General features: G+C 42.4%; 1 protein-coding gene across 3 annotated transcripts in view; it reads left to right on the plus strand.

Moving 5' to 3' along the window:
* LOC144511343 (uncharacterized) overlaps nucleotides 1–21734 on the plus strand; it is a 103686-nt gene that overhangs the window by 3325 nt on the left and 78627 nt on the right. For all 3 annotated transcript variants that reach the window (XM_078241619.1, XM_078241622.1, XM_078241620.1), the window contains exons 3-8: nucleotides 1962–2087; nucleotides 4038–4163; nucleotides 7554–8005; nucleotides 10298–10412; nucleotides 18066–18517; nucleotides 19315–19450. In XM_078241619.1, coding sequence (XP_078097745.1) covers nucleotides 1962–2087; nucleotides 4038–4163; nucleotides 7554–8005; nucleotides 10298–10412; nucleotides 18066–18517; nucleotides 19315–19450 — 1407 coding nt within the window. The remainder of the gene's footprint in view (nucleotides 1–1961; nucleotides 2088–4037; nucleotides 4164–7553; nucleotides 8006–10297; nucleotides 10413–18065; nucleotides 18518–19314; nucleotides 19451–21734) is intronic.

The following is a 21734-nucleotide window of genomic DNA, read 5'->3' on the forward strand; positions in this document are numbered from 1 at the left end:
GCTGGAAAGGAATGCACTTGACATGTGGAGAGGCCCACAGGCCAGTATTAGCACCCAGAGCCAAATGGAAAGTGTCAAACTGGTAGAGTAGGAAGTATTTTTTCTGCATCACTGGAAAGGCCAGCATGGTAGCACAATGGTTCGCACTGCTGCCTCACAGCGTCAGGGACCTGGATTTGATTCCGGCCTTGGGTGACTGTCTGTGTGGAATTTACATGATCTCCTCTTGTCTGCCTGTGTTTCCTCCGGGTGTTCTGGTTTTCTCCCACAGTCCAAAGACGTGCAGGTTAAATGGATTGGCCATGCTTAAATTCCCCTTAGTGTCCCAAAATGTGTAGGTTAGTGAGGTAAATACATGAGGTACCGGGTTAGGGTGAGTGGTGTAGGCCTGGGTAAAGATGCTGTATCGGAGAGTCAGTGCAGACTCGATAGGCCTGTAGGGATTCTGTGATTCTCATTTATTTCCTGCTGCTCATTGTCCATGAGAAATTGAACCACTGCAGATGTTTGCTGGAAGTACTCCCTCGGTGCTGTTGGACGCTATGGAATTGGGGGGCGGGGAGGCCTTGCCAGGTCTTTTCAGAGCAATGTGATTCACTCTTAAGTCACACACTGGCCACAACAGATTTCCTTCTCTGAAGGACATCAGTGAACTAAATAAGTTATGACAAGCAGTAGGTTAATGGTCAGAATTACTGTAATTATTGTACATTTTATTTATTGAAGAATATTAAATTCCCAAGATGCCATGGTAGAATTTGAACTTGGTAGGCTTTCTGGATCATTAGTCCAGCTCTTTGGGTTGCTAGTTCAAGTAAAATAATCACAATGCCACTATACCCGATGTGCTCTTCCCAAAGGTGGAGCACATAGAAGGAGCTTTAATCTTGATCTAACTGTCCCATGCTTGACATGGTATTTCTTAACATTAACAGAATAGAACTTGGGGAAATGGACCAATGTATTGGCAAACAATAATGTAGAACAATGCTAAAATGGTATTTGACAAGAGTGCAGGGGAAATATATTTGGTCACAAAGAAAGAACAAATTAAATTAGGAAAAAGGCATATATTAAGTCCACTGATACAGATAAGCATGTGCTAAAGAACAATTAAGAAAAGACAAAATTATGAAATAAAATTATCAAGGGACATTTGTTGTAGGCAAAAAAAGGAACTCTGGGAATAGAACCATTAAGGGACAGACAGGATAATACAACAGGTGACGATAAGAGATGGCAGAAATATTGGCCCAGGACCAACAGCCCAAGCCCCGATTGCCCATCCCAAGCCCCCAACTACCCCATACCCCCTACCACCTCTGGACATTTGCATGAGTAATTTGGATGTTGGAATTTAAAACACCATTTCTAAATTTCCAGATGACACCAGACTGGGGGAGGGAGGGTGTGTGTGGTAGAGATAGTCAATACTGAGTTAGACTGCATCAAATTACAAGAGGGTATTCATTAACTTGCAGGACTGGCAAATAATTAACAATGATGTTCAACACAGATAAAGATAAGGTAGTTAGATTTTAGTAGAAAAATAGGGAAATCACTTATTACTTGAAAGGTGCAAGTCTACATGGTGTAGAGGAACAAAGTGATCTCTGGGTACTAATACATCACCATAAATAATAAGCATTGCAATAAATTCTAGCCCAGTACTTTTGCTTCACTTTTTAAAAGTTTATTCCCTTCTCAACTTGTATTTACATGGGATAAGTGTAGTCTTGGTTAAAGTGGTTGATGCTGTTTCTCTCCTCGTGCACCATTTGAATGGCATGATCAGTGAGCCAGTAACAGCGATCACTGGTATAAATCCGTGTAGTCCAAAAGGCCAGATATTGGTAATAACTCCTTTAAAACTATTCTGAAACTGAGCAATGTAAACTGACTGATATAGTTTGAATATTCTTTAAAGTTGTTATACTTTATATTTTTTTTAAAATATCTAGCTGGAATAAAATTAAGTGACTTCCAACACACCGAATGTCTAAATGTGAAACGTTTAGGACTGGCTTCTGTGCAAAATATTGAATTGAATTCCTCTTTTCCTGTAAATGAGTCTCCTGGAATTCGGGGTAAGGTTCCATTTATATTTCTATAGTAGAAGAATTAACCGAAACATAATTATAGGGTCTATTGGTATTTTTAATCTTCTATCTTGTACAGTCAAGGTGTGGATGTGATAAAAGGAAAGATCCTTGAGGCCTTTGTCTATGGGTGACATTTGTATAGCAGACTTAAAAAGACACAATTTAATATATTACACAGATGTACCTTGACCTGAGAAGCTGCATTTACAGTTTATTGATCTGTCGAACTGCAAATCTCTAATTAATCTGGATCTGTGCTAATTTTGACTTTAGTTTTAGTTTATAAAGTCAACATGGATTTACAAAGCGTAAATTATGCTTGACAAATCTATTTGACATGGGGAAGACAGTGGATGTGGTTTATTTAGACTTTCAGAAGGCTCTCGACCAACCTCGCATGGCAGACTATGTAAAGTTCAAGTGCATGAGATTGTGGGTAGTAGGAGATAGGATGCAAACAGTTGGCATAAATGGATCTTTTTCCAATTGGCAAGCATTTACTAGTGGGGTACTGCAGGGATTGTGCTAGGAGCCCAACTGTTCACATATATTAATGATTTGGAAGAGGAAACTATTTGGGGCAGCACGGTAGCACAGTGGTTAGCACTGCTGCTTCACAGCTCCAGGGTCCCGGGTTCGATTCCCGGCTCGGGTCACTGTGTGGAGTTTGCACATTCTCCTCGTGTCTGCGTGGGTTTCCTCCGGGTGCTCCGGTTTCCTCCCACAGTCCAAAGATGTGCGGGTTAGGTTGATTGGCCAGGTTTAAAAATTGCCCCTTAGAGTCCTGGGATGCGTAGGTTAGAGGGATTAGCGGGTGAATATGTGGGGATAGGGCCTGGGTGGGATTGTGGTCGGTGCAGACTCGATGGGCCGAATGGCCTCCTTCTGCACTGTAGGGGTTTCTATGATTTCTATGATGAAATGTATTATCTCCAAATTTGCAGATGATACAAAGTTGGGTGGGAGAGTGAACTGTGAGAAGGATGCAGAGATGCTGAGTGAGTGGGCATATACATGGCAGATACAGTTAAATGTGAGCTTATCCACTTTGGTAGCAAAAATAGGAAGGCAGATTATTAGTTGAATGGATGTAAATTGAGAAGTGGATACTCAGCGAGACCTTGGTTTCTTCGTGCATCAGTCACTGAAAGTAAGCGTGTAGGCAGTAAAGAAGGCAATTGGTATGTTAGGCTTCATAGCAAGAGAATTTGAGTATAGGAATAAGGATGTTTTACTGCAATTCTATGGGGTGTTGGTGAGGTTACACCTGAAGTATGGTGTGCAGTTTGGGTGTCCTTATCTGAGGAGGGATATCCCTGCTATAGAGGGAGTGCAGCGAAGGTTTACCAGGATAATTCTTCGGATGACAGGTTTGTCATATGAGGAGAGACAGTTAGGATTGTGTTCATTGGAGTTTAGAAGAGTGAGAGGGGACCTCATAGAAACTTATAAAATTCTAATAGGATTAGACGGGTCGATTCAGAAAGAATGTTCCCAATGGTGGGGGAGTCCAGAACTAGGAGTTGTAGTTTGAGGATAAGGGGTAAACCTTTTAGGATTGAGGTGAGGAGAAACTTCTTCATCAAGAGAGCGGTGAATGTGTGGAATTCACTACCACAGAAAGTAGTTGAGGCCAAAACATGATTTCGAGAAGAAATTAGATTTGGCTCTTGGGATTATGGGTGGGAAGGTGGGATCAGGATATTGATTTTGATGATCGAAATGAATGGTGGAGCAGGCTCGATGGGCCGAATGGCCTACTCCCCCATCTATTTTCTATGTTTCTATGATTACAATAATGTTCTTGTGAATATTTGTACTGAGTGTACAGAGAAAATCCCCAAGGGCAGGGTTATTAGGAAAGAGTATACATAGTTGATCCCTTCCACATTCCCTTATGACTGTTCAAGTACCTTGTGACTTATTTTCTTTCAGAAACTGGGATTCCATTTATCTCCCGGACAGGAAAGACAAATGATCTCACCAAGATTAAGGGCTGGAAACACAAGTTTAATCTGCAGCCTGGGTCACCTGATGACAAACTGAGTCCATCACCTTCAAGTAAACAAGAATATTTATCACATTTGCTTTTATTTTATGATTTCAGATATGCACATTGTCAGCAAAAACTCAAGCTGGAAGAATAATATTCTGACTTTCTAGCCCATGATTGGCACACAGGAAGATCCTAAGCAACTTTTTTGCTGAATCATGTGGATTAATATTTATGAAGCTATGTATAAAACAAAACTATAATCTCTGCACTAGAAACCATTTGTGAACAATTTTACGCTGTTCCATTGGCCTTTCCTTCTCCTGTGCCATCTTCTCAAGTTTGTAGAGCTAGTGGCAAATTCATTTTTCTAACTCCACTCCCTGACCAAGACCAGTGTTGGGCCATTAACTGTCTCAACTGGGTTTTATGGGGTGGGGGCTGCATATTGCTCACCTGCCTGCCCCGTCCTGACTAAAATGTCGGTCAAAATATAACCTCCCCCACAGAAACAATGCTAAGAGTGTGGGACTTGTACCCCTCAACTGGGAGTAAGCTTGTCCTTGGGAGTAGCTGGCAGCTCTTGCAATCCTGGCAGCATCAGCCCTCAGTAGAGGACGCTGCCAGGGCTACAAATAGGCCCAAGATGAAAGTCCCAGTGGACCGTGGATGCAGTAAATCGGATATTGGGTGGGGAGGGTCAAGCATTTGAGGAAATGGGGTGAGGAGTGTGAGTTTTGCAGTGATGGTGGTGATGGAAGGGGCTGTGCCCTTAAAATGAAAGTGCCACCCCTCCACCATCTCAAAGATGGTACTTCCCTTCCTGCCCTTTTAAAAACAATGGGCTGCCACACCCGTTTGCCTGCCCACCCCAACTGTGTTGTAGCATGGACAGCATAATGTTGGACTTAGTTGGCTTGTAATCAAATTCAATTTAGCTGAAGTAATTTACGTATGACGTATACACGCTTGTATCATGGGATCAGCTTGGGAGTAGGTGAGAAGGTGGGTTAGCCAGCCCGTGTATATTGCATGCCCTACTGCTGAAACCAGCATGCCCCCTCTCTGGACAGAGTCCGTAGGTTTAGCAGTAAAACACTGGAGTTTCAAATCCTGGCCCTAAATGAAACATTTGTTATCTTTCAGAAGTGAATCCACTCAGTCTAAGTGGAATTCCCTGTGGGATGGAGTGCAGACTCAGTGGGCCAAAAGAAGACCTCCTGTCATACACTGTTCCATGAAGTTATTGCTGGCTGTTAAATTTCTGCAGCAATGGTCCTTGTGCTGGGAGCTCAGTCTTGCCTCTGGGTGTGAAAATTTGTAGCTTTGATTATATTGCTTTCCCAACTGACCCAACCTCCATTAATAACTGGACATCCTCAAATAAAGTGTTTTATTTTAATTCCAATTCCCTGAATAAGAATAATGTCTATACTGTGCAGAGATTTATTAAAGCTAATATGCGACTATCTACTTGAATTGAAAGCTGTTGGTTTTAGTTGAGAACCTATAGAACGTAGAACAGTACAGCACGGGAATGATGTTGTGCTGAACATGACGTCAAATTGAACTAATCCCTTCTGCCTGCGCTTGCTCCATATCCCTCTATTCCTTGCATATTCATGCGCTTATCTAAAAACCCCTTAAACACCCCTATCATATTTGCCTCCACCACCACCCCAGGCAGTGCGTTCCAGACACCTACCACTCTCTGTGTAAAATACTTGGCCCTCACATCTCCTTTTACCTTCCCCCTTGCACCTTAAGCTCCCCTAGTATTAGAAATTTCAACTCTGGGGGAAAAAATTCTGACTGTCAAACCTATCCAGGCTTCTCATAATTTTAGAAACTTCTATCAGGTCTCAGTCTCCGTCGCTCAAGAGAAAACAACCCAGTTTGTTCAGCCTCTCCATAGAGATCATACCCTCTGATCCAGGCAGCATCCTGGTAAACCTCTTCTGCATCCTCTCCAAAGCCTCCACATCCTTCCTGTAATGTAGTGACCAGCATTGAGTGCAATACTCGTAAGTGTAGCCTAACCAAAAAATTTATAAAGCTGCAACATAACTTCCTGACTCTTGTGCTCAAAGCCCCAACCAGTAAAGGCAAGCATGCCATATGCCTTCTTTATCACCCTATCTACTTGTGTGGTCACTTTCAGGGAGTTCTGGACTTTGAACCCCAAGATCCCTCTGTACATCAATGCTGCACAGGGTCCTACCATTAACTGTATAATTACCCTTAATCTCCCAAAGTGCAGCACCTCACATTTGCCCGGGTTAAACTCCATCTGCCATTTCTCTGCCCATATCTGCAATTGATCTATATCCTTTGACAACATTCTACACACCCACAACTCTACCTATCTTCTGTGTTGTCTGCAAACTTGCTTATCCACCCATCTACGTTTTCATCCAAGTCATTTATCTATATCACAAACAGCAGAGGTCCCAGTATGAATCCCTGCAGAACACCACTAGTTATGGACCTCCAGCCAGAAAAAGACCCACCACTATTCTGACTTTTATGGGCAAGCCAATTCTGAATCCAAGCAGCCAAGTCACCGTGGATCCTTGGATCTTAATCTTCTGGATGGGCCTACGATGAGGGACCTTGTGGAAAGCCTTACTGAAATCCATGTGGACAATATCCCACTGCTCTATCCTCATCGATCATCTTTGTCACCTGCTCAAAAATCAATCAAGTTAGTAAGACATGACCTGCCCCACCATGCTTTTCCAAATATGTGTATATCCGATCCCTAAGAATCCTCTCCAATAGCTGATGTGAGACTCGCCGGTCTATAATTTCCTGGATTATCCCTGTTTCCTTTTTTTGAACTGAGGAACAACATTACCTACTTGCCAATCCTCCGGGACCTCTCCAGTGGCTAACGAAGATAAAAAGATCTTTGTTCGGGCCCCAGCAATTTCCTCCCTTGCCTCTCTCAATACCCTGGGGTAGATCCCATTATTGGCTTTGTTTGTCATTGCGCATAAATGTGTGTTATATTTGTCTAGCTGAACAATATTTCTATTTCACCTTTGTCTGCTTGAGTATTTAGTGGTCTTTACTATGCGTTAACTTTTTTCCTTCACTTTTTGACCATGAAGAACTTCCCCTATTGCTGGCAGGAAGTTTACTACACTTTGATATTGATGCAGGGTTATTTTCTGGTGGGCAACGCTCAGTGCAGAAAGCAAAGACATGTCTGCACAGTGACAAGAATCAGATTTGACTTGACCTCTTGCCCCCCGGGTTGTGGTGGTGTTTGGGCGGGGGGGGGGGGGGGGCTCTATTGTGCAAAGGAGATACTTTTCTATCTCCCTAGTATGACGGTGAATTAGGAAGATTCTTCTTTGTGCAAATTGTTGGTATTTTAATATTTCAATATGTTCTGATTAGCTCTTGCATAATTTGGTACTTGTACTGAAAAATATTCCTCCTCCCTTTAATAGGTGCCAGCACTGCAATTATTAAAAATAGATCAGCATTTGTTAGTGACTTGCTGGATGAATATTTGGAGAAAGAAGGGAAGATCATTGAGCAATCACTATTGTATGACTATGAGATGCCCGAAATTGGTTGTCAAACTCCTACCATGTTGGACTCGTCTTGCAACATTCAACAAAACACTACCCATTCACCCGATTTTGGAACATCACCGAAAAACAAATCTTCACATTTGGAAATGTCTCCCGTGTTGGAGAAGCATTTTAGTGTTACAAACAAAGGGATTTTCATCAGGGATGTGCAAAACACCAACGTGGATGCAAAGCCGAGGTGTAAAACACACAGGAATGACAACTCGGCAGCTAAAAGGCCCAAAGATCCCAGCCCATACTCCAATACTTCGGAATTATCTAAGAACAATAAACAGTCTGGAATTTATGACACGCCCCCACAGAAGGTGAGACATTTATTGTAAAATAAAATTTCTTCTGTGCTCCCTTGAGACCAGGCAACATCGTGGTGAACCTTCTTTGTACTTTCACCACTCTCTGGCAAAGAAGGTTCAATCTTTGCAACTCTTTGCCGCAGAAGGCTGTGGAGGCCAGGTCATTGAGTGTCATAGACGATCTGGAGGAGGGGACTGAGTGTAGGGTAACAAAGTTTGCAGACGACACAAAGATAAGTGGAAAAGTGAATCGTGTGGAGGGCATAGAAGGTCTGCAGAGAGATTTGGACAGGCTGAGTGAGTGGGCGAGGATCTGGCAGATGGAGTATAACGTTAACAAATGCGAGGTTATTCACTTTGGAAGAAATAATAGCAAATTGGATTATTATCTGAATGGAAAGAAATTACAACATGCTGCTGTGCAGAGGGACCTGGGGGTCCTTGTGCATGAGATGCAAAAACCCAGCCTGCAGGTGCAACAGGTGATCAAGAAGGCAAATGGGATGTTGGCCTATATCGCAAGGGGGATAGAATATAAAAGCAGAGATGTCTGGCTGCATCTGTACAGGGCATTGGTGAGGCCGCAGCTGGAATACTGTGTGCAGTATTGGTCCCCTTATTTGCGGAAGGATATATTGGCCTTGGAGGGAGTGCAGAGAAGGTTCACCAGGTTGATACCAGAGATGAGGGGTGTTGAGTATGAGGAGAGACTGAGCAGATTGGGTTTGTACTCGTTGGAATTTAGAAGGCTGAGGGGGGATCTTATAGAGACATATAAGATAATGAAGGGGCTGGATAGGGTAGAGGTGGAGAGATTCTTTCCACTTAGAAAGAAGCTAGAACTAGAGGGCACAGCCTCAAAATAAAGGGGGGTCAGTTTAGGACAGAGTTGAGGAGGAACTTCTTCTCTCAGAGGGTGGTGAATCTCTGGAATTCTCTGCCCACTGAAGTGGTGGAGGCTACCTCGTTGACTATGTTTAAATCACGGATAGATGGATTCCTGATCGGTAAGGGAATTAGGGGTTATAGGGATCAGGCGGGTAAGTGGAACTGATCCACTTCAGATCAGCCATGATCTTATTGAATGGCGGGGCAGGCTCGAGGGGCTAGATGGCCTACTCCTGCTCCTATTTCTTATGTTCTTATGTGTCTTTAAGACTGAGATAGATAGATTCTTGATTAATAAGGGGATCAGGGGTTATGGGGAAAAGGCAGGAGAATGGGGATGAGAAAAAAATCAGCCATGATTGAATGGCAGAGCAGACTCAATGGGCAGAGTGCTCCTATGTCTTATGGCCTTTCCCAGCACCTTGAATAGATTGCCTTCTGCACCAGTGAGAGAATTTTGCATCATGCCATCTCTGAATGAGGATCATTTTTGTTTTATTGGTCTGGGTAACTTAATTGCAGAGTTTATAAATATGTGGAACAAAATGTGTTTTTAATAACTTAAATAGTTCACTTCATAGGATTCAGTGTAAGAATTCTTGTAGACATTGTTGTTGGCTATTTATTTGGGACTGGAAGAATATCGATACAATAAGCTGGCTTGCCTTCATAATATGACTTCGCTCATTTAAGTTTGTCAAGATTGTGGTGTATTTGAAAGTATAGCCCAAGTGTGCCATCTGACCTAGAGGCAGATCTTTTAATTTTAAGTGAAAAGTATTGAAAGTATTTGCATGTCAAATGGTCTATTTTAGATGAAAAGAGGAAGTGATTTTAATGCAGCTTTCCATATTGTAGGCTTGCTTTAGTTGTAATCCAACGTCCTTGATATCTGTTAGATGCTTTCCGGGCCTGTTCCCTCTCCCAATTGCTGGAATTTTACTTGTAGATTAGAATATTTTGATCAGTATAGAATGGGTGTTGGAACAATGAGACAATTGTGATGTCCATTCAGCAGGGTGGTATTAGGGGTGAGAGGGAGATCACACAATACTGGAGAAGGTAAGTGGAATCTAACAGTGTTTGAAATTTCTGTTCAATGTACGATTATTTCCATTGGTATAACAGGAAAGGTTACAAGAAATTTTTCTTTATTATTGAAGGATGGAATTAATTGTGAACTTCAGCTGAGCATTAAAGAAATAATTCAAATATTTGTTGAAGAATGTTAAAAGATGTGTGGCCAGCAATGGGATATGGGTGGCCAGAGAAATGGGATATGGGTGGATGGTTGTAATAATGAGCTAACATCAGCCCAGTGTAGTGAGCCAAGTGTTCACCTGTCCCTCAGTATGATTATTTGAACAGTTCCAAAGATAGTTTTCTGTAATGCAGGTTCTTTCACTTCTTTTCAAGAAACAACTGAAGTCAGGGTCTACAAACCTTAAGAGTGTCCATGCGGTAACAAGTTCTAAAGGAGGGAAAAAATCCAACATTTCAGGAAATCAAACTCGAGCAATATACATTTCAGGTAAGGACAATTTAAAATAACATTTCACAGGATCCATAAATCCAGTCTTCTATTTACACATTTGAAGACAATACTGGCAATTCGAGTGGAAATCTGGAACCGTCGGTTATTCTCGACTTGTGTGTTGAATTTTCTTATCCCAGTGATTTGGGCTGTTGAACCACTTCTCGCACTCCTCCACAGTTACTGCTGATCAGGCTCTCTATCGGACATCCACTACTGAATCATAGAACAAATGTTTACAGCACAGAAGGAGGTCATTCAACCTGTTGTACCTGTGCTGGCTCTTACCACTCCCCCATCTTCTCCACGTGGGCCTGCACATTTTCCCTTTCAGATAATAATTCCCTCTTGAAAGTCTCAATTGAACTCCCTCTGCCACATTCTCAGGCAGTGCCTTCCATATCCCAACCACTCGCTGCATGAAAATATTTTTCCTTATGACTCCTAAGAACTTGGAGCAGGAGTAGGCAATTCAGTCCCTCAAGCCCGCTTCGCCATTGAATACGATCATTTCGGCCTCATCTCCACCTTCCTTCCTGCTCCCCATAACCCTTGATCCTGCTCCTAATTAAAACCTATCTATCTCCTCAAATTTGCTTATTGTTCCAGTGTCCACTGCACTCGAGGGTAGAGAATTCCACACATTCACAATCCTTTGAGTGAAGTAATTCTCGCTTATTTCTGTTTTAAATCTGCCATCCCTTAGCATCTCATTCCAGAATGTCCAACAAGGGGAAATATCTGCTCAACATCTACGCTGTTGATCCTCTTTACCATCTTCTATAGCTCAATTAGATATCTTCTTGTTCTTCAGAGCTCCAGCGAGTATGGGCCTAAACTGCTCAACCTTTCTTCATAAGACAAGTAAGTCCTTCATCCCTGGAATCAACCTAGTGAACCCTCTCTGAACCGCCTTTAGAGCCAAAGCTGGTTCCGTTAGAACACTAGAAATGTTACAGCATAGAAGGAGGTAATTTGTCCATGCCAGCCCGAGGACACCTAGGTGTCCCTCTCCCCTCCCATCTTCCTGCACCTGGCCTCTAGCCCTGTAGCTTACAGCACTTAAGGTGCAGATCCAGTTAATTTTAGGGTTTCTGCCTCCACCACCAAATCGGGCAGCAAATTCCAGACACCCGCCCTCTGCGTTTAAAAAAAAAGTTCTTCCCCATGTCCCCTCTACGTCGTCTGCCACTTATCTTGAACCTATGTCCCCGGTTCTAGAATTCTCTGCCAAAAGAAACAATTTTATCCTGTCCACTCTATCTCTCCTCCTCATAATTTTGTACACCTCAATCGAGTAAATCCTGAGCTGCCTTTGTTCCAAGGAAAATAATCCCGACCTATCCAATCTCTCCTCATAGCTACACTTTTCTAGCCTTGACGACACTTTTACAAACCACCTCCTCGCTCTCTCTAGAACACTTGTATCCTTCCTGTAATGGAAGGAAGGATCCATTACAGGAAGGATAATGTAGAACTGCACACAGTGCTCCAGTGTGGTGACACCAGTGTTTTATGCAATTCCAACATTATATATTTTTATCTTCTAGCCTTTACCATTGAAGGAGAGCAATCCATCTGCCTTCTTTACAACCTTGTCTACTTGAACACTGCTGCCTTTTGGGACCTTTTACGCCAAGATCTCTCACTTCATCTATCCCTCTTAGGGAATACACTCCCCATCACTGTTTGACCTCCCTAAATGTATGACCTCACACTTCTGTGTTTAAAATCCATCTGCCACTTTACCACCCACTCCACCAACCCATTGATATCATTTTGGAGATTACAGCTATCCTCCACACTATCCACTACTCGGCCAAACTTTGTATCTCTGCAAATTTCCCAATCGTGTAGCCGCGTTCACGTTCATGTCCGACATAAACGGTAAGGGTTCCAAAACTGAGCCCTGTGGAGGAACATTTGAAATAAATTTCCATTTGCAAGGGTTACTAAACCAACCTGTTATTCAGTTTGCCACATTACCCTATATCCCATGGGTTTTTACTTTTTTGACCAATCAGCCATGTGGGACCTTGTCAAATGTCTTGATAAAATCCACATACACAATGTCGATTGCACTACCTTCATCAACCCTTCTTATCATTTCCTCAAAGAATTCAATCAAATTTGAGGCAAGACTTTTTTTTAACAAATCAATGTTGACCATCTGTGACTAGTCCATGTCTTTCTACAGGACAGTTAATCCTATCTCTCAAGATTGATTCTACTAATTTGCCCACCACCACTGTAAACCTAACTGGCCTATAATTGTTTAGCATTTTCTTTGACTGCTTTTTAAACAGTGGAACCATGTTTTTATTCCTCTGGTACCTTCCCTGTATCTAGTGAGGATTGGAAAATCATCCTCGGAGCATCTGCTATCTCCTCCCTGACCTCCTTCAGCAGCCTCAGAAACAATCCATCTGGCGCTGGCGACTTATCAACTTTAAAGGATTCCAACCTTTCAAGTACTTCCTCTTTCTTTGCGCTATTGGACGGGATAATCATAGTGTTTCTCATGGACTCTATGTATACTTGAAGAAGGACTCCAGATGCGTTCTCACCAATGCCCTTTACAGTTGAAATAGTGCTACCCTAATTTTATACTCTATTCCATTAGCAATGAATACCAAAAATTCCATTTGCCTTCTATACTACCTGCTGCACCTGCATAGTAACTTACTGCGATTCATGCATGCAAACATCCAGATCCCCCTCCACCTAAGCATTTTGAAGCTTCTCTCTACCCAATGCCTCCACTATCTCTGCTGCCACTTCCTTTAAAAACTTAGGAGGTAGGCCCTGGGGACATGTCTGTCTTTAATTCCAATAGTTTGCCCAGTACTTTTCCCTGGTGGTGGCAATTGTTTTAAGTTGCTCCTTTTGAAAAACCTCTGCATTAACCTGTCACTATTGGAATGGTTCTAGTGTCCTTCACCATGAAAACTGAGGCAAAATATTGATTAAGTGTCGCTGCCATTTCTGTGTTCCTAACTCACCAATCTCGCCCTCGAAGAGACCACCAACATTAGCTTTAACTTCTCACTTCCTTTTCATTGCTCCTTTTGCCAATTACCTCTGTACCCCAAATTCTTAATCTTTCCCACAGTGGAAGCAGCTTTTACTTTTTTTTTTGACCCCTCATGCTTTTGAATACCTCTAATTCCTCTCTAAGACCTTCTCTAAGAAAAACAGTCCCAACGTCTCCAATCTATCTACATAACTGAAGTTTCTCAGCCCTGGAACTTTCCTCATGACTTTTCTACAATCTCTCTAATGCTTTCACATCTTTTCCAAAATATGGTACCCAGAACTGGACAGATCTTTCAGTTATAAGGCCCATTCAATGTCTTGTACAAGCCTTTTTGCTAGATGAGTAGAAATTTCCTCCAGTTGAATATTGACAAAACTGAAGCCATCATTTTTGGTCCCTGCTCCAAACTCTTATTTCCCAGCTACTGACTCCACTGATCCCCTTGACGACAGTCTGCGATTAAGCCAGTGCCCTTGCAATCTTGTTGGCATACTTGATCCCAAGATGAGCTTCATGCATCACAGACTATCTTCCGGACATTACTTGACTTCACCCCTATTTCAACCTCATTCATGCCTTCAATATCACTAACCTTGAGTCTTTCAATATTCCTGGCTGGGCTTCCACAGTCTAAATTTCAGATCATCCAAACCTCAGCTGCAAGTGTCTTAACTCACACCCAAGCCCCATTCACCTGAAAGCTACTTTGGCTCCCCCTCAAACAACAATTTTCATTTTAAAATTCTCAACCTTGTTTTCAAATCCCTCCTTGGCCTCATCTCTGTAATCTCCTGCAGCCACACAACCCTACCAGATATCAGTGCTCCTTTAATTCTGGCCTCTTGAGCATCCTGGATTTTAATTGCTTTACCATTGGTTGCTTATGCCCTATGGTCTGAAATACGCTCCCTGCACTCCACCTCTCTACCTCTTATTCCTCACATAAGAGTTTCCTTAAAACCCATCTCTTTGACCAAGCTTTTGTTCATCTGACCAAATATCTCCTTATGTGGCACACTGTCATATTGTTGTATTCCACTCCTGTGTACAAAAGACTGTTTGTCACATTAAATTTGCTTTTTAAAAATTTGTTCTTAGGATGTGGACATTGCTGGCTAGGCCAGCATTTATTGGCCTTTCCTATTTGCTCTTGAGAAGTTGGGGTGTGCCACCTTCTTGAACTGCCTCAGTCCGTGGTGTAGATACAACCACAGTGAGGAAGGGACTGTCAGGAGTTTGACCCAGCAACAGTGAATGTTGTGGTGCTCCCTTGCATCTGCTGTTCTTGATGTTCTAAATGGTAGACATTGCAGATTTGGAAGGTGCTGTTCAACTTGGTGAGTTGCTGTAGTGCATCTTGCAGATGGTAGATACTGCTGCCACTTTGCATCAGTGGTGAAGGAAGTGAATGTTGAAGCTGGTGGATTGTGTGCAAATGAAGTGGGCTTCTTTATCTTGCATGGTGTAAAGCTTCTAGAGTGCCATGAGAGCTGCACTCATCCAGGCAAGCCAAGAGTGTTCCATCACACACTTGTGCCTTGTAGACGGTGGACAGGCTTTGGGGAGTCAGAAGATGTGTTGTTCTCTGCAGAATTCCAGCCTCTGACCTGCTGTAGTAGCTACAGTATTTAAATGGTTCCGTTTCTGATCAATGGTAACCCCTAGAATGTTGGTAACGCAGGATTAAATGATGCTCATGTCATTTTAATGTCATGGTGAGATTGTTAAATTCTCTCCTGTTAGAAATGGTCATTGCCTGGCACTTGTGTGGCATGAATGTTACTAGCCACTTCAGCCCAAGCTTGAATGTTGCCCAGGTCTTGTTGCATTTGGACACGACTGCTCCTATATCTCAGGAGTTGGGAATGGTGCTGAACATTGTGCAATCATCAGCGAATATCCCCATTTTCTGACCTTAAGGGGCGGCACGGTAGCACAGTGGTTAGCACTGCTGCTTCACAGCTCCAGGGTCCCGGGTTCGATTCCCGGCTCGGGTCACTGTCTGTGCAGAGTTTGCACATTCTCCTCGTGTCTGCGTGGGTTTCCTCCGGGTGCTCCGGTTTCCTCCCACAGTCCAAAGATGTGCGGGTTAGGTTGATTGGCCAGGTTAAAAAAAAAAAATTGCCCCTTAGAGTCCTGGGATGTGTAGGTTAGAGGGATTAGTGGGTAAAATATGTGGGGGTAGGGCCTGGGTGGGATTGTGGTCGGTGCAGACTCGATGGGCCGAATGGCCTCCTTCTGCACTGTAGGGTTTCTATGATTTCTATGAAGATGGCAGATCATTGATGAAATAGCTGAAGATAATTGGGCCTAAGACACGACCCTGAGGAACACCTAAAATGATGACCTGGGACTGAGATGACCGACCTTCAAGAGTTACAACCATATTTGGGTTCACTATGATTCCAACCATTGGAGAGTACCCCCCCCCCCCCCCCCCCCCCCCCCACCCCGATTCCCATTGACTCCAGTTTTGCTAGAGCTTCTTGATGCAACATTTTGTCAAGGACCGCCTTGATGTCAAGGACAGTCATTCTCACCCCACCGTTGGAATTCTCCTTTATTCTCCATGTTTGGATCAAGGCTAATGAGATGAGGAGTTGAGTGGTCCCGGGTGGGACCCAAACTGAGCGTCAGTGAGCAGGTTATTGCTGAATAGGTGCAACTTGATAGCACTGTTGGTGACTTTCCATCACTTTGATGATTGAGAATAGGCTGTTACGGCAATAATTTGCCAGGCTGGATTTCTTCTGCTTTTTGTGGACAGTACATACCTAGACACTTTGCCACATTGCTGTGTAAATGCCAGTGTTGTAACTATACTAGAACTGCTTGGGTTGGGGTGTGGCTAATTCCAGATCACAAATCTTCAGTACTATTGTTGGAATGTTGTCAAAGCCCATAGTCTTTGCAATATCCAGTGCTTTCATGTGGTGTGAATCAAATTGTCTGAAGACTGGTCTCTCTGATGCTGGGGACCTTGGGAGGAACCAGAAATGGATTAAGTAGGCTTTTTCCTTCACCATCTGCTGAAGGCCCTATCTAGCAGATGTGTCCTTGGCGAGGCCAGCTCGGTGAATATTAGCGCTACCAAGCCATTCTTGGTGATGAACATAATGTCCTCCACTCAGACTGTATTCTGCACTCTTGTCACCCTCAGTTCTTCCTCTTCATAGGGAGTACTGATTCATCAGCTGAGGGGGGAGCTGTAGGTGTTGACCAGCAGGAGGTTTCCATGTCCATGTTGGACCTGATGTCATGGGGTCTGGAGTCAATGTTGAAGATTCCCAGGATAACTCGCTCCTAACTGTGTGCCACTGTGCTGTCGGTAGGACAGGGTGTACCCAGGAATGGTGATTGTGGTGGCTGGGATATTGTCTGTAAGGTTTGATTCAGTGAGTATGACTATGTCAGGCTGTTGCTTGACTAGTCTGTGGTACAGTGCTCCCAATTTTAGCACAAACCCTCAGATATTAATGAGGAAGACTGCACAGTCAGCAGTTTCATTGTTGTCTTTGGTACCAAGTTCAATGTAGTTTTGTTGCTTTTAGACTGTAGTGATTTGATACAACTGAGTGACTTGCTAGACCATTTCCAAGGGCGTTTAAAAATCAGCTATTTGCTGTGACCCTGGATTCGCATGTAGCCAGATCAGGTAAGGATGGCAGATTTCTTTCTCTGAAGAACTTTAGTTAACAGTTGCATTGTTATGAAAATTGACTGTTTTCCTGGGGAGTAACTCATGACTTCTATCTAAACACTGTGTCTTGGGCTGTTATCTGAATACAGTGATATACATAGTAACAGCTCCCTTGTGGTCCATCAAAGCCCCTTTGTCTATGGTATTGCAGCTTGCACCTCTCAACTCTAGCAATTTCCCAGCTTTGCAGCATTTAATGATTAACACTTTCAAGAATTGTTATATCAGATCAGTCATAATCTCATTGAATGGCAGAGCAGACTCAATGGACTGCATAGCCTACTTCTGCCCCTACTTCTTATGGTCTTATCTTGCACATCACAGTAAATTTTGTTAAATGCATCTACCTACACACTTTTTGACTTAAAAGCTTTGATGTACGTTTATAAGGAGTGCATTTTTTTCAAATTTAATCTGAACCCGATTCACACATTTGATGCTTTACTAAAAGCTGGAGTGCTGTTTAGGGAGAAGTATCAATGGATTAGCTGTGTTGTTGACAGGAAGCATAGTTTAGATTTTTAAAAAATCTGTGTGCAAAAGTGTTTCCCTCTTCGTGTTGAATTTCCTCCAGTCTCTCCCACTCTTTAAAATCCTGTTATCTCCATCCCTGAAAACCATATTTTCCATTTGATTTTAATAACTTATTTCCTTCACCATCTGCCTGTCGAAGGAAGAGAGGAATGAACTAAAGTGGATTTGCAGTGAGATTTTCTGTATGAATCAAGAATTGGTTAATAACCAACCCCTGTCACGTAATACTTTTTTGTAATAAATGTTGGTCAAGGCAAAGAGTTCCGAACTTTTGATTATTTGGTGTTTTTATAAATTTCTAGTTCCGTTTTTTTTTTCTCTCTCCCTCTACCTGGTTCATGTTTTCCTTTTTATGAAATAATGTTTTTCTCTCCTTCAGATGATAAGAGTTCTGAGGAGCTAGAACCATCCAAGTTGCATCCAAGATGCATCCAAGTTGAATCTGCTTGCCCAGCCACACTTGAAGTTCCTTCAGGAATGGAGCATCCATCAACAACGGTGAACCGATCAACCGCTTCAAAAGCTGTTGAAGTCATCTCCTACTGTACTTGGAATGAAAGCCGGGTTAAGATAATTAAATTAATTGCTGAGTGTGCTATGGCCAATAAACTTCCCTCAACACAGCGATTAGATAAATATGAGATTCATTTGGAAAAACGAGATGGGACTTTGTTATTTCCAGCCAAGAAGAATGTCGATGTGAGAGCAACCATCCAGAATTTCTTGGATTCTGAATGTGCATTTGATAAGCCACTGGTGCAGACTATGGTGATCGAAGCAGTGGTTGGCAACTCTGCTTTCAAAACAAAGTTGAATAATTTAATATCCAAGGTGAGAGCTTCATTTTTTTACACGTCTCCCCCTGTGACAATTTCTGTCCGGGGGGGGGGGGGGGGGGGGATTGTGTGCTGGGGAGAGAATTGGTTCTAGTAGATTTCTTCCTTCCCCTGTTCGGCTGACTGTCCAGCAGTGTTCCATTTAATGACCTCATAAGAAAGTAGTAAGACTAACTTGATCTGGGTGAGGAGTTTCTTTCCAGTACTTTGTATATTGATAGCTTAATAATATTTGGGATACATTGCATGCTGTATTTTCCAGCTGAGCTCCATGTTGGTTGGTTATTGACCTTTGGTGGAACTGATTTTATCAATGGAGATGATTCTAAGTAGTTTAGTTTTGTAACATAATTGGAAATTGAAGAACGCTGTTGTTTTTATAGAAGAAGTTTTTTTTTCTGTATCTCCTCTTTCCAAAGCAATGTGGATTCACCGAGGCTGGAAACCCTGGCAGCCACTGATTCTGTAATGTTGATGACTGTGTCCACAAGGTTGTGTGGATCGATGGGGGGCTAAAACCATTTTTCATCAGTTATTAACTCCGATTGTTGCACAGCATTAGAAAGTCATCAAATTTGGAAAATGCACAGCAAAGTTTTCTATAGAAAATGTTTATCTGCACGTCTCAACGTATCCTCTTGCTGTGGAGAATTCTTTGCTTCTCTATTTGCACTTCATTCAGGATGGAATAAAATTGGTGTACCTCTTGTAGGAACCGTCCCTGTTTTTTAAAATCTTCTGTTTTGCTAGGTTTTCCAATTTCCTGTTTTGTATTTGTATATTATGCTTTAGGTTTCCAAGAACAGTTCCAACCAACCGCTTACTTCCCCAGTGCACGTTGTAATGGATTTAGAGAAAAACCTCTCTCCGCCAGAAAAGTGCCCGAGTGAAATGAATTGTGCTCCTACCCTGTCCCACAGACTCACTGGTGAGTAACCGTACTTGGTCGTCATACCTTAATTTGAATGCATGTGACTCTTTTGCCATATGAACATACATATGAATGAGGGGCAGAAGTAGGTCACTCAGCTCCTTCAGCCTGCTTTGCCATTCAATAAGATCATGGCTGATCTGAACGTAACCTTTCACCCCCTTGTTTGTCAAGAATCTGGAATTAATCTCGTGAACTTTCTCTGAACTGTTTCTAAGACATTTGCATGGCTCCTTAAATAAGGAGACCAATACTGTGCTCAGTACTCCAGATGTGGCCTCACCAGTGTCCTGTACAACTGAAGCATAATCTCCCTACTTTTGTAATCCATTCCCCTCGCAATAAATAATAACATTCTATTAACTTTCCTAATTACTTGCTGTACCTGCATACTAACCTTTTGTGAATGGTGCACAAGGACACCCAGATTCACCGAGGCTGGAAACCTGGCAGCCGCCGATTCTGTAATGATGATGACTGTGTCCACAAGGTTGTGTGGATCGATGGGGGGCTAAAACCATTTTTCATCAGTTATTAACTCCAATTGTTGCACAACATTAGAAAGTCATCAAATTTGGAAAATGCACAGCAAACTTTTCTATAGAAAAAGTTTATCTGCACATCTCAACGTATCCTCTTGCTGTAGAGAATTCTTTGCTTCTCTATTTGCACTTCATTCAGGATGGAATCTCTGCAGCCTCTCACCATTTAGATAATATGCTTCTATGTTATTCTTCCTGCTAAAATGGACAATTTCACACTTTCTCAAATTATACCCCATTCGCCAGATCTTTGCCTACTCAATCTATTTGTGTTATTTTGTAGCCTACCATGTCCTCTTCACAATTTTGTTTCCTATCTATCTTTGTGTCATTAGCAAATTTGGCAACCATCCCTTCAGTCTGTTCATCCAAGCTATTTAATATTAATTGTGAAAAGTTGAGGCCACAGCCCTGATCCCTGTGGCATATACCACTAGTTTGATCCTGCCAACCAGAAAAATATCCAGTTATGTCTGCTCTCAGTTTTTTGTAAGCTAGTCAATCTTCTATCCAGCCGAATATGTTACCCCCTACATCACCATCTTTGATTTTCTGCAATAACCTTTGATGTGGCACCTTATCAAATGCCTTCTGAAAATCCTGAGGATGGTATATCCACCAGTTCTCCTTCATCCACAGCATATGTTACTCCTTCAAAGAACTCCAATAAATTGGTTAAATATGATTTTCCTTTCACAAAACCTTGATGACTCTGCCAGATTACTGTGAATTTTTCTAAGTGCCCTGCCGTATCATTTTTAATAATAGCTTCAGGCATTTTCCTTGTGTCAGATGTTTCCTGCTTTCTGTCTCTCCCCCTTTTTGAATTAAAGTTAGTTAAATTTGCTATTCTCCAATCTAATGGCACCTTCCCCAAATCTAGGGAATTTTGGAAAATTAAAACCAAAGCATTAACTATCTCATTTTCCACTTGAGACCCGAGAATGAAGTCCAACGGGACCCATGAACTTGTCAGCCTCCAGCTTAGTATCACATCCCTGCTGATTGTAATTTTCTTGATTTCTCTCCCCATCTTCATTTCCTGATTCACTGCTGTTTAGAACCATAGAAAACCATAGAAAATTACAGCTCAGAAACAGGCCCTTTGGCCCTTAGAACCATAGAAAATTACAGCTCAGAAACGGGCCTTTTGGCCCTTCTTGTCTGTGCCGAACCATTTTTTGCCTCGTCCCACTAACCTGCACTTGGACCATATCCCTCCACACCCCTCTCATCCATGTACCCGTCCAAGTTTTCCTTAAATGTTAAAAGTGACCCCGCATTTACCACTTTATCCGGCAGTTCATTCCACACTCCACCACTCTCTGCATGAAGAAGCCCCCCCTAATATTCCCTTTAAACTTTTCTCCTTTCACCCTGAACCCTCTGGTTTTTTTCTCCCCTTGCCTCAGTGGAAAAAGCCTGCTTGCATTCACTCTATCTATACCCATCAAAATCTTATACACCTCTATCAAATCTCCCCTCATTCTTCTACGCTCCAGGGAATAAAGTCCCAACCTATTCAATCTCTCTCTGTAACTCAGCTTCTCAAGTCCTGGCAACATCCTTGTGAACCTTCTCTGCACTCTTTCAACCTTATTTACATCCTTCTTGTAACTAGGTGACCAAAACTGTACACAATACTCTAAATTCGGCCTCACCAATGCCTTATATAACCTTACCATAACACTCCAACTTTTATACTCGATACTCCGATTTATAACGGTCAATGTACCAAA

This window comes from Mustelus asterias, chromosome 24 (assembly GCF_964213995.1).
Source record: "Mustelus asterias chromosome 24, sMusAst1.hap1.1, whole genome shotgun sequence".
Classification (NCBI taxonomy): domain Eukaryota; kingdom Metazoa; phylum Chordata; class Chondrichthyes; order Carcharhiniformes; family Triakidae; genus Mustelus; species Mustelus asterias.